The sequence below is a fragment of the Genypterus blacodes genome, unplaced genomic scaffold (assembly GCF_046128005.1).
Source record: "Genypterus blacodes isolate CSIRO-AG114 ecotype Tasmania unplaced genomic scaffold, CSIRO-AGI_Gbla_v1 ptg000214l_1, whole genome shotgun sequence".
Taxonomy (NCBI): domain Eukaryota; kingdom Metazoa; phylum Chordata; class Actinopteri; order Ophidiiformes; family Ophidiidae; genus Genypterus; species Genypterus blacodes.
Genome location: NW_027467013.1, coordinates 3,399,894 through 3,413,878, shown reverse-complemented (window position 1 = coordinate 3,413,878; position 13,985 = coordinate 3,399,894). Strand labels below are relative to the sequence as shown.

Here is a 13,985-nt window from a genome sequence, read left to right as displayed (position 1 = left end):
AGTCCTTACACACACAGACACGGAGTCACAGGACTCACTGACTGAGTCACCACTCACTCCGAAGAGCAAAAATCACTGACGCACATGCACGAACGCACCACAGGCACACAGGCGCGTGCACAGCGGGGAAAGATTGTTGGAGGGCCAGGAGCGTGTGTGTTGTGTGTGCTATGGGCCAGGCAGATCAGCAGCTGTGTGTGAGCGTTGGATACCTTTGAAGGGTCAACACAGCCGTCACCCTCGCCGCCGCCCTCCCCCGACCCCAACCCCTACCTCCTCCCTCTCCGACCCCCAACACTCCGTCATGTCTGTGCTGAGAACCAGGAGACCTCCACCCGCCCCGTCCCCTCTCCGCAGCTCTTTGACCCAACCCCCTCTGATCCCCTCGTCCTCCTCCCACGGCCTCCTCTCCCTCCTCCTGTCCCTCTTCCTCTCCCTCTCCTTCTCGCCATCCTCCTCCTCAGCGCAGCAGACCGTGCCTGTCATCTCCACGGCTCAGGGCCGCATCCGTGGCATCCTGACGCCGCTGCCCTCTGACCTCCTGGGGCCGGTCATCCAATACCTGGGAGTTCCCTACGCCCGGCCCCCCACAGGGGACCGCCGTTTCCAGGCCCCTGAGCCGCCTCTGCCCTGGCCGGGAATACGAAATGTTACACAGTTTGCCCCTGTTTGCCCGCAGTCGCTGGATGAGAGGAGCATTCTGGGAGATATGATGCCGTCGTGGCTCACGGCTAACCTGGATATAGCAGCGACATATCTCACACACCAGAGTGAGGATTGTCTCTACCTCAACATCTACGTCCCCACTGAGAAAGGTGAGGCGCGACCCACTCTTAATATGCAGACACCTGCCTCAGTCGCCAGCGGCTTTACGCCTTTACTTCTGGAAGGATAGAGCATCGCTCATGCATATATATTGGTTCATACACATGCATGTGAAAACGCACACACACACACAACATTGCAAGCATAAACACTCCCATAACCCTTAATTTATATGTGTCCGCTGAGACATGGAGGCGGGGGATTCACAGTGTGGCTTTGCAAGGAGTGCACACGTGTGCAGTCAGTTCCCACTGCAATATGGATCAAGCCGCCAGAGAGCATGATGGGAGTGAACAGAGGCTGAGGTACATGCAGAGGCACGGTCATTAAGTCAGTTAAACACACGCGTACACACATCACACGCACATAGACACACATGCAAGCAGGATGGAAACAGGAGGTAGGTGGGTGGATCTTTGCATACATTCATGCACAGAAACATACATATTTTATAGCTCCTGCAGTGTCTTTGGAGAGCCGGTAACATAGTAAAGACTTTGTGATGTATAAGCAAATACATCCGTGCTGCTTACTGATGTCACACTGGTATAAACAGTCAGGCCAGCTGCTGCCGATGTGTCTGTCTGTCTGTCTGTGTGTGTGTGCGTCTGTCCCTCTCTCACCCTTCTTCTCTGTGTCCTTTTCCAGATATCCATGAGGAGGGGGGTCAGCGGCCGGTGATGGTCTATGTCCACGGCGGCTCCTACACGGAAGGCACCGGTAATATGATGGATGGCAGCGTGCTGGCGAGCTACGGCAATGTCATTGTCATAACCCTCAACTACCGCCTAGGAGTGCTTGGTAAAAATGAAATATCTTTACTATATAACATGTCATTCTGCCTTTATGGTTCCATATGCGTTTCCGGTGAAGCTTTAGATGGAAATAACCTCCCTAATCTGTTTTGGTGTCAGATTCTACATAATGTGCTGTGGAGGGATATGTTGTTTTGGTCTCCAGGGAGATCTGGTTCAGGAACCAGACACAGGAATGACATCAGACATTTGTCTACACCAGTTTTAATGAATATATATATCATAGGACTCCGTTTTAGTGGATTCAAATACTGTTTATGATGGATCCGGGGCCGCACGGCGTTGATTTACATTAATAAAAAGGTCTGGCAGCATGCAGATACCACCAGTGTGCACGCCGATGCTGCGGAATTAAATGCCGCTGTCATATTTGCAACAATTACGGATAAAAGATACGAAAGAAGATGATCTGCACAACACCGCTGTGCAATGAATTCACATGATAAGTTCTTGTACACATCCAATTTAAAGGTAATGAAAGTAAAAGTCTGCATTTATATTGGTTCTTATAGTGGTTGGTGTTGTGTTGTTGATCTCTGGAGTGCTCACTTTGCTGCACTTTGGTAAGATGAACCAAAGACAGAAAAATACAGTCTGTTGGAACAATGGCAGAATTTGTGCTTGATCACCACGTCGTACCCTTTGACATACAGCAGTAGCGACGTAATTACTGTCACGACACTGTGTGTATGCTGACACCCACATCGCTGTATTACATAGTTATGGTCATTCACTTTATGATAGGCGCTGATTGGAGAGTAATTGGAAATGCAGTGTATGCCAAAATATGAAGAAACATAGGAAAGTTGTTAGGAGGATAATAGAATAATGAAGAGGAGGGGATAGAGGGTGAAGAGATGCATGCTCCAGCTATGACGGTGCTCAATTACCGTGTCGATAAGTGCCGGGCGAAACATTAGCCGTGAATAAACAGAGCCCACACGCTCTAACCGTCGTTTAGCATTGATTATCATTAGTCCACCTGTGAGCAAACGTGACCTGTGAGAGCCTCATTTTCATCATCAATTAAGAATTATGTGTTGGTAGAAAATGGAGTCAGTGTTGCTATTTCACTCCAGTCACTTTGTGATTGCACAATGCCATGCTGTGAACATAATGTCACTCCTTCCCGCTCAGCTCCGATTCCTTCCTCATTTTCCCCTCATTACTCCACTCTTTGGGGATGAGATCATTCTGCGCGAGATGAAATGTAGTTTTTATTTATCAACACAGCGTTTCATCTTTGCCATCACATTTACAGTCTGTTCACCATCTGGACTCCTTCGTCCTTCACTGAGCGATAAAAATGTGAAGAGTACTAGTGAGTTTACCCAATGTGATATTTTTGATGTTTTGCTTAAAAACATGTTTAGCGTTGGAGCCCCCGGTGGGAATGAAACCCCTAAAGCAAATGTAACTACCAGCATCGACTGGAGTCTGATCCGTTTTACTTCTATGACTCATTGCTCTCTGAACAGGGAAAATCAGATTCCCTGTGGTTTTCTAATTCTGCAGACAGCCTGAATGATTAGAACATCTAAAAAAAAAAAAGAGCTTGCATTTTACTTTTTTAGGTGGCTGCTGATATTAAGTTTACAAATGTAATTTAGCATCTAATTTCCTGGCCTACAGTGAAGGCATGAGACACATTACACAGCGTTTACCCTCATATTGACAAAATCAATCGCACTTGATGCATATCGTTGCTTTTGCCGGGCTAATCTACCCACGACTGAATAATTCACGCAAAGAAATTCATCAATATGTGGCAACGGATTAATAAAATGTGCAGATTCTTTAGAAGTGGCTGTTTGATTTAAGTTAAGTGTTTTTAATGGATATGTTTAGGGCTTTGCCTTGATGAGTTACTTTACTATACTTGTGTAGAAAATGCATTTACTTGACGTGAGGTAAATGTATTTAGTGAGGCTTTTATGCTGTGGATGCAGCAATCAGCAATGTTATTTCACTGCTTGCAAGGTGTTGGAACAAATTTACATTTATTGCACAAACCTGAGGAATGTTGTGAAGATGTATCTTATGTTGTGGATGAAGGCTTTCTCATTATATAAATACAGAGCTCAACAAAAGCATTTCCTTCATTTTCTTCTTCATCTTCAAACCACTGTGTTTACATCACCTCTGCCATGATCGTCATCGCCATCATCATCATCATCAACCCATCATCAGCACAAGCAGTGTCCTCCTCTTATTGTTCCCTCTCCTCCTCCTCCTCATCATCACTGTTCTCAGAAGGTGGATGTGAGAGGTGAGCTCATTTATGCAAAGTAGTGTCAATTTATATGTAAATGACACATGTAATTAAACACTGATTACTTTACTTTGAAGGGTGGATTTGTGTTTGTAGGGAAAAGGGCAGAAAGACGCCGACACACTGAACCAAAGCTGTGAAATCAAAACAAGCAAGTGAAGCATTCTGGAACAATCCAATTTGCAACAAGACCTTTTTTTAGCATCCGAGAAAATTCAAGACATAATTGATAGAATGCATCATTTTAACAATGTATGAAGAGTATAATGACCTCGGCGTTGAGAAGCAGCTTGAGGTTGTGCAGTAATGAGATCTATGGGAGTGAGCCATTAAGATGCTCTGTGTTCTTACCAATGTCAGCAGGAAAGGGAATAAGGGATGACGGCTGCATGCTTTGTAGGTTTGCGTCCATGCGTGTTTGTGTGTGTAAGATGATGCCCGCTGACATGAGCATGTGTATTGAGAATTTATTTTTATTAATGTAGCATTTGGATCCAGTCTTATGAGAGGCGTTGTGTGGGAGGTTAATCATTAAAAGTCTGAGGCTTCTTTTAACAGGAAGCTTGTGTTTGATGTTAATACTATGTATAACACAGGGAATTATAATAAATTCAACCTTTAAAAGAAGACAGAATCACAGATTTAGGTTCATTTTTGAGCAGATTCCAATGGAGCTGTGTTCTTGTTCAGGTCATTATTTAGCATGTAGGTTTTGATTTCATCTAAATATTTTACCGTATGAGGATTTCAGTGATTGCAAATAAAATGTTAACAAGGTTTAACCTTCTTCCCATGAAGCAACATGTCGTAACAGCTGCTCTCTGTTCACCTGTAGGGTTTCTGAGTACTGGTGACCAGGCAGCCAAGGGGAACTACGGTTTGCTGGATCAGATCCAGGCTCTGCGCTGGGTAAAGGAGAACATTGCAGCTTTCGGAGGAGACCCAAACAGGGTCACTGTGTTTGGCTCCGGGGCCGGAGCCTCCTGTGTCAGCCTGCTCACCTTGTCTCACTACTCTGAGGGTAAGGGAGGACGATGGAGCACACAATCTACTTATGCATGGCATTTAACACGCGGCTGTGAAAAGGCTTTTGCACTTGAACATACACAGACAGTGGGGGCAGATAGACAGGTGGGCGTCTGTGCTATAATGTCTCACCTTCACACTGTGGTATGTGTTGAACATGCTCAAAGTTCACACCATCATCTATTTCTGAGTGTCTGGGCAACATCCACGCTTCACAGTCTGAGTGTTGGCAGCTCAGGCCAGATTCAGCTGACCAATCAGAACACAGTGGCCTTAAAGAGACAGTGTCTGAAATAGTTTCCCCTCTTTGTGCTCAGTGATGCTGTGGCAAGCAAGAATTGTTTAGTTTTTTACATTTAAGCATTGCAAAGGTTTCAAAATAGACCCAGATAAATATGTAATAATCTGGAAAGTCTGTATAATGTGTGCTTTTTGTAATACTTAAACCCTGTTCACATAGTCCTACTGTTTAAAGGGGTCATTTAGATTTAAACCACAAAGTCTCATCTCTAATGAACTTTTACCCCGACCTTGTGTCAAAACGTGACATGTTTTCATGACATGCATCATCTGTATCTGTGCGCAAATGTATCTGCAATGTGTATGTGTGTGTCGGTGCATTCATGTATGCTGGTGTTTACATGTGCATTTAACAACATGTACATGCGTGCTGTGGAGCATGTACTGATGTGAACGTGTTCATGTGTGCCTCAGATCTGTTCCACAGGGCCATCATTCAGAGTGGCAGCGCTTTAGCCAGCTGGGCCGTCAACTATCAGCCCAGCAAGTACGCCCGGCAGCTGGGCGAGAGGGTGGGCTGCGGTATCGACGACAGCACCCAGCTCGTGGCCTGCCTCCAGGGCCGAAGTTACCGCGAACTGGTGGAGCAGAACGTGACGCCGGCCAAATACCACACGGCTTTCGCCCCGGTGATTGATGGCGACGTCATTCCCGACGACCCTCAGATCCTGATGGAGCAGGGCGAGTTCCTCAACTACGATGTGATGCTGGGGGTCAATCAGGGCGAAGGGGTGAAGTTTGTGGAGGGGATCGTGGACTCTGAGGACGGGGTCACCGCCGAGGATTTTGACTTTGCGGTGTCGGACTTTGTGGATAGCTTGTATGGATACCCAGAAGGCCGGGACACACTAAGAGAGAGCATAAGGTGAGTCTGTACATGTGCGTGTCCTTAAAAATGAAATATAAGCAATACCTTTGGAAAATCCATTTTGTATAACATATACTGTATGTTAGCAGCATCTGCCTTTGCATTACTGCTTGAACCGATTTATAGATTAATTGATTGCATTGCTGGCACACTGGATTAATCATGATTGATGTTGATTGATCGACGGACTTTTAAATGCCTTGACTGAAGGTTCATGTACACGGACTGGGCCGACCGTGACAACGCAGAAACCAGGCGGAAGACTCTGGTGGCGCTCTTTACAGACCACCAGTGGGTGGCGCCAGCGATCGCCACTGCCGACCTCCACGCTCAGTACGGGTCGCCGACCTACTTCTACTCCTTCTACCACCACTGTATGAGCGACGCCACGCCCCCCTGGGCCGACTCGGCCCACGGTGATGAGGTGAGATGAGGTCACGATGCCTTTTAGCTTTTTATCACTCCTGGTGGAAGTCATAATTTCACATACCAGGGAATCAGGTTTTATATTGCCGCTGTCAGTGATCAAGGAGAGGAGTGCGGGCATGATAAAATGATTGGTTTGGGTAATCAACTCTGCTGGATGTGATATATTGTGATACTGTCAGATCCAGGCAAGATATAGGTGAATGATGTCCGGACGATTTCTGAAATATGCATACATTTAATCAGGATGACTTGGTTCAGATTACTTTGGAAGTGCTGCTTCAAATTAATCTGTTCCAAGTGCTTACACAGTCAAATCGAGCAAACCTCCTCTGCATGCGACATTTGAGTTTCCCATGCCATTTTTCCCCCTGCAGGACTATTTGTAATGTGCTGCTATTAAGGTTAGAGTTGATAAATGGCTCCCTGCTTCTCCTTTGATTGGAGGCTCAGAGTTACACATAAGCTGTCCTAACTCCTGTTTGGTGTGTGTGTGTGTGTGTAGGTGCCCTATGTGTTCGGTGTGCCCATGGTGGGACCCACTGATCTGTTCAACTGCAACTTCTCTAAGAACGACGTGATGCTGAGCGCAGTGGTCATGACTTACTGGACAAACTTTGCCAAGACCGGGTGAGCTGCTGCACACTACAGGCTGGGACTCCAACCTTTCATCTTCTTGTTCTTTGAATTACATTTGTAAAAGCTAGAAAGGGAAGACGCATTCAGTAAAGTGAGGAAAATAGATGAATTACCATTTGAGTGTGTTTCATCCTAATTCCTGCTTCCTTTGGCTCGTAAATCCGTTTCTAATTTATGCTCTTAATAACTAATCCACATCTTTTAGAAATGTTAATTATCAGCCGTAAAATCCTCCCCCTTGCTGCTGCTTATACTCAATTATACACTGACAAAATCTGTTCCAAAAGATTTATTTCTATTATATCTTTAAAAGAAATTGGATAATTCCTCTCCACAATTTAGTACTTTATTTTCGAAATGATTGGAAAACATGTAAATGAACAATGAGTCGCATTAACAAAGATGTGGAAATGAAGCACAGTTACGTACCCGAGGTGAAACGCAGATCTAACATTTAATATCAGTGAAAAGGCCCCCGATTGATCACTGTATCATTAATAAGCTTTGAATGATGTCCCTGCTCAGTGAATACATTTAGGCAAGAAAGCCAGGCTGCCAATTAGTAAGAGACAAGAGTTTGATAACGAGGTTTGAAAGCAATCTCTCTATCCAGATAAGATTATACCTGTAATGAGAAAGAAAAGGCAAAAAACGCGAAATTGAATATTTCAATTAGAACCGACATTTAAAGTGAAAGAATGTGAGATTTGATACAGCGTCAGGGGAGGAAGGTTTCTTAGCTCTGGAGTGACAAGAATAATGAGCTGGCTGCTGAAGGACAGACTATTAGAATGTCAGAAAACAGTAGTTTAGGTGAAGTGATGATAGTCGGTCTGTGGCTTTATATCACACACACACATACAGTGTCTGGATCCGGCCCAAAGCTGTTGAACAAGACAAGGAAACAATCCCCTTTTCTCCTTGTCTTCTTCCTCTATTTTTCACATTCTTGGTCTTTTTATGACATTTGACACATGACATTTGTTACATCTTCAGAATTCCTGTGTTTTTGTCCTTTACTGCTGGGGGTTGTGTCTGACACCTTTACCTTCAAACATTAACCATACAGCATGCGTGACAGAAATAAGAGGCCAGAGAGAGAGAGAGAGAGTGAGTGTGTGTGTGTGTGTGTGAGAGAGTGCCTTTTAAGGACATTTGGAGCTCATTTTAGGTTGCCTTCAATAGACGACCTTTGTTTCGCTCTCCTAAAATTAAAGGTGAAATTATCTTCCTGTGGCTCCGGAAAAAAATAAAACCACCCTGGAGTCCAAATGGAGAAAGAGTCCATGTATTCAAACTTAACTGACAGGTCGCACTAATAAGAACACCTTTTATCTCTCTATTCTGACATGATATACAAGATAGAAGTAATTGTTAAGGATGGACCCGTTTTCAGCACTGCTCCTAGTGAGTAATTACTCGTAATTACAGTAATCCAATGGAGGCTCCTTCCACAGAGACCTGTCCAGATTTAAAGACACATCTCCAGTCCAGACCTTGATCTAAATACCAAATCTAACAGCACAGAGGATTAGGGCGCTGCTCCACTGTGAGATAGTTTAAAAGTCTCCAGTGTCAATACTTTTAACACAATCCCAGGCAAGTAAATTACTGTAAGATTCATGCACACAGTCTTCATTATCACTGCTGTCACCCCCCCAACCTCCCTACTAACAAAAAATCACCAAAGCGTTGTGTGAAAATGGCTGTGTGCACTTTAATTATCGATATGGAGCGAGTGTGAGTGATTCAGATGGCGAAGGAGCTCTGACAGAACGGAGAAGAGGTGATGCTCTCTCAAGTGTTTGTGCGGGGGAGTCTGCAGCTTCCTCTCCATTCTGTGTGAGTTTGTGTCTCTGTAGAGTTTAGGGCCATCTGCCTTTCTGGTAAACAGACAAATAAGCACTTGCCTTGCGCGTCATAAAATGTGGATTTTCACGAAAGCTTCAGAGTTTCATTTCGGCACAAACAAACAAAACAAAGACGACTGTTTTTATTTGTTTCATTGGGCGAAATAGCCAGACAGTGAGGGCGAAGGTGCCGTTGTGTTTGGGAGACCTTGTTAAAATGAGAATCTCAAAAATGTTTTGTGAGAAGCAACAAATCAGGTAGTTGTAACTCCATCACCTTTGTGTTCTAGCAACAAGAAAATCAAATATGTTTTCGCAATTTAGAAATATTTTTGGGCCACAGGTCTGTGTCGTGCTCCGTTTTGTATTGATTAATAACAAAATAAAAGTTTTTGCGTTATGCTTGGCACAATCCACTTAGCCTTTCGGTGTGTTTGTTTGTGTGTGTGTGTGTGTGTGTGTGTGTGTGTGTGTGATTATCCATGGCGATATACTGCTATATAGTACTATATACTGGGATAACAGTACACAGTTTCACTTTCACCCTTTCCCTCAGAGTGAAGATGAGTCATTGAATAGTCGGAGTATGTCAGAATAAAGCGAATAAATATTTAAATGTGATTCAGCTGGATGAAATGTCACTTAAAATGATTCCTAAGTTGTTAAAATTGATATTAAAATTAAAAATTAAACTTAAAATTGGTAATGTTATCCGAATGCATTGAAGTCATGTTTTCCAAAAATGAATAACTGCTTCTGGATGTTTGTAAAAACAAGTTTTTGTTTGTGTTGCCGTTGCGAGACTGGCTGCTTGTGTGTGTGTGTGTGTGTGTGTGTGTGTGTGTGTGTGTGTATGTCTGTCTGTGTTGAGAAGCAATGCTTAAAACAAATACAAATTAAATACTTAATACCAATTAAATTTTATTTAATTAAGTATTTATACATCAACAAACTGGATGAAGAATCCACCCATACCCACAGCATTTCCATTTTCAGTGCCAAACTTATAGAACATAAATTCTAAGATAGATGTTACCATGGCAGCAGAATGTTACTAAAATGCTCAAACTCATCCGTCTCATAAATGGGCCGTGTTCAGTGTTGTTATTTGAGTCTTTTGTCAGTTTTATGTTCAAAAACAAAAGAAAATTGTTGACGCTGTGCTTGTCAGTGGTGAGAACATCCCACTCTCCCCTTTATCATCTATACATCATCCCACAAAACGTTGACTTGCATAACAGCATGAAAAACCCGAAAATATGATAAAAGAAACATCTTTCTTTGTCTTCTCAGGGATCCGAACCAGCCTGTGCCCCAAGACACCAAGTTCATCCACACCAAGCCGAACCGTTTCGAGGAGGTTGCCTGGTCCAAGTACACGCCCAAGGAGCAGCTGTACCTGCACATCGGCCTCAAGCCCCGAGTCAGAGATCATTACCGCGCCACCAAAATCTCCTTCTGGCTTCAGCTGGTCCCTCACCTGCATCACGTCAATGAACTCCTGCAGTCCGTGTCTTCCTTCACGCACAGTCCGTCTTCGCAGGACGACACCCCTTACTCTTACACTAAACGCCTGGCTAAAGGTTGGCCTCCGAGCAGCACGCGACACCCGGGAACGCAAGGAGGAACCCCGCAGCCGCCCGAGTCTGTGCTAGGCCAAGGTGGAGAGAATGGCGTCCACGTCCCCAACGAGGACTACTCCACTGAGCTGTCGGTGACAATCGCCGTGGGAGCGTCGCTGCTGTTCCTCAACATCCTGGCGTTCGCCGCTCTGCTCTACAAGAAGGACAAGAGGCGCCTGGAGCACCGCAGGCCGCGTCCACTTCCTCCCCCGAGACGCGATATCACACCTGCAGATGTCGCCGCCCACCTGCAGGGGGAAGGGCTGATGTCATTGCAGGTGCGTGTGAATAGTATGAGTGTGAAATTTGCCTTTTTAATGTTTTTAATTTAGCTAGGATTAATTACCGCCTGCTTATTCAATTAAAATGCAGATTATTTTTGGTTTAATTAGCACCGAGCAGCTGAGGACGTGTGTGAGTGTGTGTGTGAGTGTGTGTGTGTGTGTGTGTGTGTGTGTGTGTGTGTGTGTCTGTCTGTGTCTGTGTGTGCGTGTGCGTGTGTGTCTTTGTGTGTTTGTGTGTATCTGTGTGACCTACTTTCCTGCAAAACAAATCAGTTTGTCTTCCACACACAGCGTACGTGTGAGAGTGTGTGTGTATCCTAGTGTTTTCAGATCCATTTGTGTTCTGCATCTCAAACACTTTATCCACCGCAAAGTCCTGCATCGCTTACCATTTTACAGAGGTGGACAAAATCACAGATTCGTCCCACAAATCACCAAAAGGATGAAGGAGGCAAAACAATCCTGGAAGTTCAGTTTTACGGCTATGAGTATTTGCTGTTCCGCTGACACAGCACCTACTTTCTGCCTGCGGCCTGTCAGCAGAATGTTTAGTGGATGAGCGGCGATGCTAGCTAGCTTGTGCTAACGCCATATGAACCTTTACTTCAGCCAACCATAGCTAGCAGCTTTTTATTTACGTATGTGAGAAACATTTGTTATTTTACGTGCTTAAAGCTATCCCACCTCTTAACTCTCTTTAATGTAGTTTTTTACTCTAGTAGTACGAAGGCGTACTCAGGTCCAGGTACTTTTGCCCCCTTTAAGCTAGGTTGTACACCGTTGTGTATTTGTGACATCATAATGTATCTGCTGGGTTGCAGCAGTACGGAGGGTTTGAGGCTGTACCTTGGAGGTATTTGTCGAGTGTGTGCGTTGTTCTGTGGGCGAGCTTCGTCTTGCACCCCTTGTTCCTGGTTGCTGAGGCAGCACGTCCATATTTAGCATTGAAGCGGCTCCATTTGACACATTGAATAATTCCCCCGTTTTAGTGACTTATGCTCCTCTACTTAAAGCAACGACTGCTCGGCCCCTTACGTCGCTAATTTTCAGGTCTCTTCCTGATAGATTCCTTCACAATGGGCGTTATATGAGTCGGCCTGGCAGCTATGTCGCGCTAAAGCCAGGAATTTAATTCTACTGCAAATGTTGTACTTAATTCCAAGGCGTAAAAAGGTGGTATCCTTGCCGAGGGCTCCCTAAATCAGTTTCTGTTGCAAGCTGTTAGTCATGGGAATATCTACTGAGAACAGACCTGCCTGGGAGCTGGAATCAGTCAGCAAACAGTGAGGAGCAGCAGAAGGCAGAAGGCACTGCTGTATTTGTGTTTAAACTCAACACCTTTGTATATCTGACCGCTGCTCCATGTTGAAGCTGGAGGCCAAACTGCTGCATTAGTAAAGTCCAGGGTAAACTCCCTAAACCTACCTAATGCTCTCTGGACATTTAAAGTCAGTCAGTAAAGTCAATAATGTTTTTTATGCTCAAAATTTCTGCTTTGCCAATATGACCTTCCACAAAGATGATGTTAAATGTTAAATGTTCTTTGTGGCAAATACCAATATACAGTATATTCACATTTGAGAGTGAAAAAACAAATCCAACATCGTCTTTCGTTCATATCTGACAATATTTCTGTTCTTTGAACTATGAGTATTTGCTGAGCAGTGTCCCAGAATAGCCTCAATCCTGCTACGACTGATATGATCTGAGTGTGATGAGTCTTTCTTCCTCTCTGCTTTGCTTTGTGTTATTCGTAATTTGGCGTTCAGGTAAATATGGAGATCCAGACGACAAGCTAGATGTGAGTTTTTGGTTGCAGCAGTCAGTTCATCTCCACCTCCAGCTTCACTCATCTCCTCCCGACTCACCAGATTTGGAATCGTGATTTCCTAGCTGCCATGACTTCTAAAATGGCAGTGAGCTGCACCCGCTGATCCTCGTGTCTCTTTTTCAGAGACGTGGCGATGATGTCACAAATACCACATTTACATTTTCCGCCGCCTGGTCGATCTGCTCTTTTGATCCCTGCCAGTCTGCAGCGATAAAGGCAAAATGTGTCAGATGGTTTTTGCACACTAAACAGGCAGCGTTCACACACTTGGCACATGCAGTGTGTGAGGGATTTCCATATAATCACAAGCCTGATTTACAGTTTATTTCCCTCTTCCCATCACTTTCGCTCCCCGCCATATTCTCCTTTGCCATCCAACTAACCGTTTAGGTGAAGCAGCTGGAGTGTGACGCAGCATCAGCAGACGAGAGGAACAACGCTCATCACCATCACACTCTGGACACCCTGGACGCTCTGGATGGTTTGGACACCCAGGACATCTACAGCACCCTGGACACCGTACGCCTCACCTGCCCGCCCGACTACACGCTCACCTTGCGTCGGTCGCCCGACGACGTCCCCCTCATGACCTCCCTGACTCCAGGATCGCTACCAGTCACCCCCGGGTCACACCCTGTCACCCCTGCCACGCCCATGACCCCCATGACCCCCGGATCAGTCGTGGGGCTAAGGCTGGGGCATCCTCACCAGGGATACACACACCATAGCCCGTATAGTAATACACACCTGCCACACACACACATCGCCGCGCACACACACTCCACCACGCGTGTATAACCGCAGCAACATACTCGCACGTACAAGGACATGACCGACACACACTCATACTAACACACACGCACACAAACACATACACCCACACACACACACAAACACACACACAGACACACACAAAACAAAGACTGAAATACCTCTACTAATTACCCTGCAGGATTGTTACAGATGGAGAGACAGAGAGACTTAACAGGATGAGAGGACAGACAGCTGTGTGTTGAATGTCTGGGAGCTAAAAATGCCCGGGCGTCCCAGGAGATGCAGTTCTATGCATCGCTCGCTCACCACCTGGAGCAAGACATCACGTGTATTAATACCTGCATCGAATATTAGATCTTCTGCTTTTTCTACACCCGAAGAGGAAGAAGTGCTGAGTTATGGGTTAGTTTACATCTTCTACCTGTGCTGCAGAATCGAGCAGAGCCTGGACCG

General features: G+C 45.1%; 1 protein-coding gene across 1 annotated transcript; it reads left to right on the top strand.

Moving 5' to 3' along the window:
* Positions 1-304: 304 nt before the first annotated feature.
* Positions 305-13,556, top strand: LOC143015834 (neuroligin-4, X-linked-like). Its single transcript, XM_076169943.1, has 8 exons — positions 305-815; positions 1,474-1,626; positions 4,748-4,933; positions 5,653-6,103; positions 6,317-6,530; positions 7,038-7,162; positions 10,315-10,921; positions 13,149-13,556. The coding sequence occupies exons 1-8, from the start codon at positions 305-307 to the stop codon at positions 13,554-13,556; spliced, it is 2,655 nt and encodes an 884-aa protein (XP_076026058.1).
* The last annotated feature ends 429 nt before the right edge of the window (positions 13,557-13,985 follow it).

Bases quoted from the DNA above. Each gene is read 5' to 3' on its own strand.
- LOC143015834 (XM_076169943.1), top strand. From the start codon at position 305: ATGTCTGTGCTGAGAACCAGGAGACCTCCACCCGCCCCGTCCCCTCTC. The intron at 1,627-4,747 runs GTAAAAATGAAA...GTTCACCTGTAG, and splicing joins CTACCGCCTAGGAGTGCTTG to GGTTTCTGAGTACTGGTGAC. The intron at 7,163-10,314 runs GTGAGCTGCTGC...TTGTCTTCTCAG, and splicing joins ACAAACTTTGCCAAGACCGG to GGATCCGAACCAGCCTGTGC.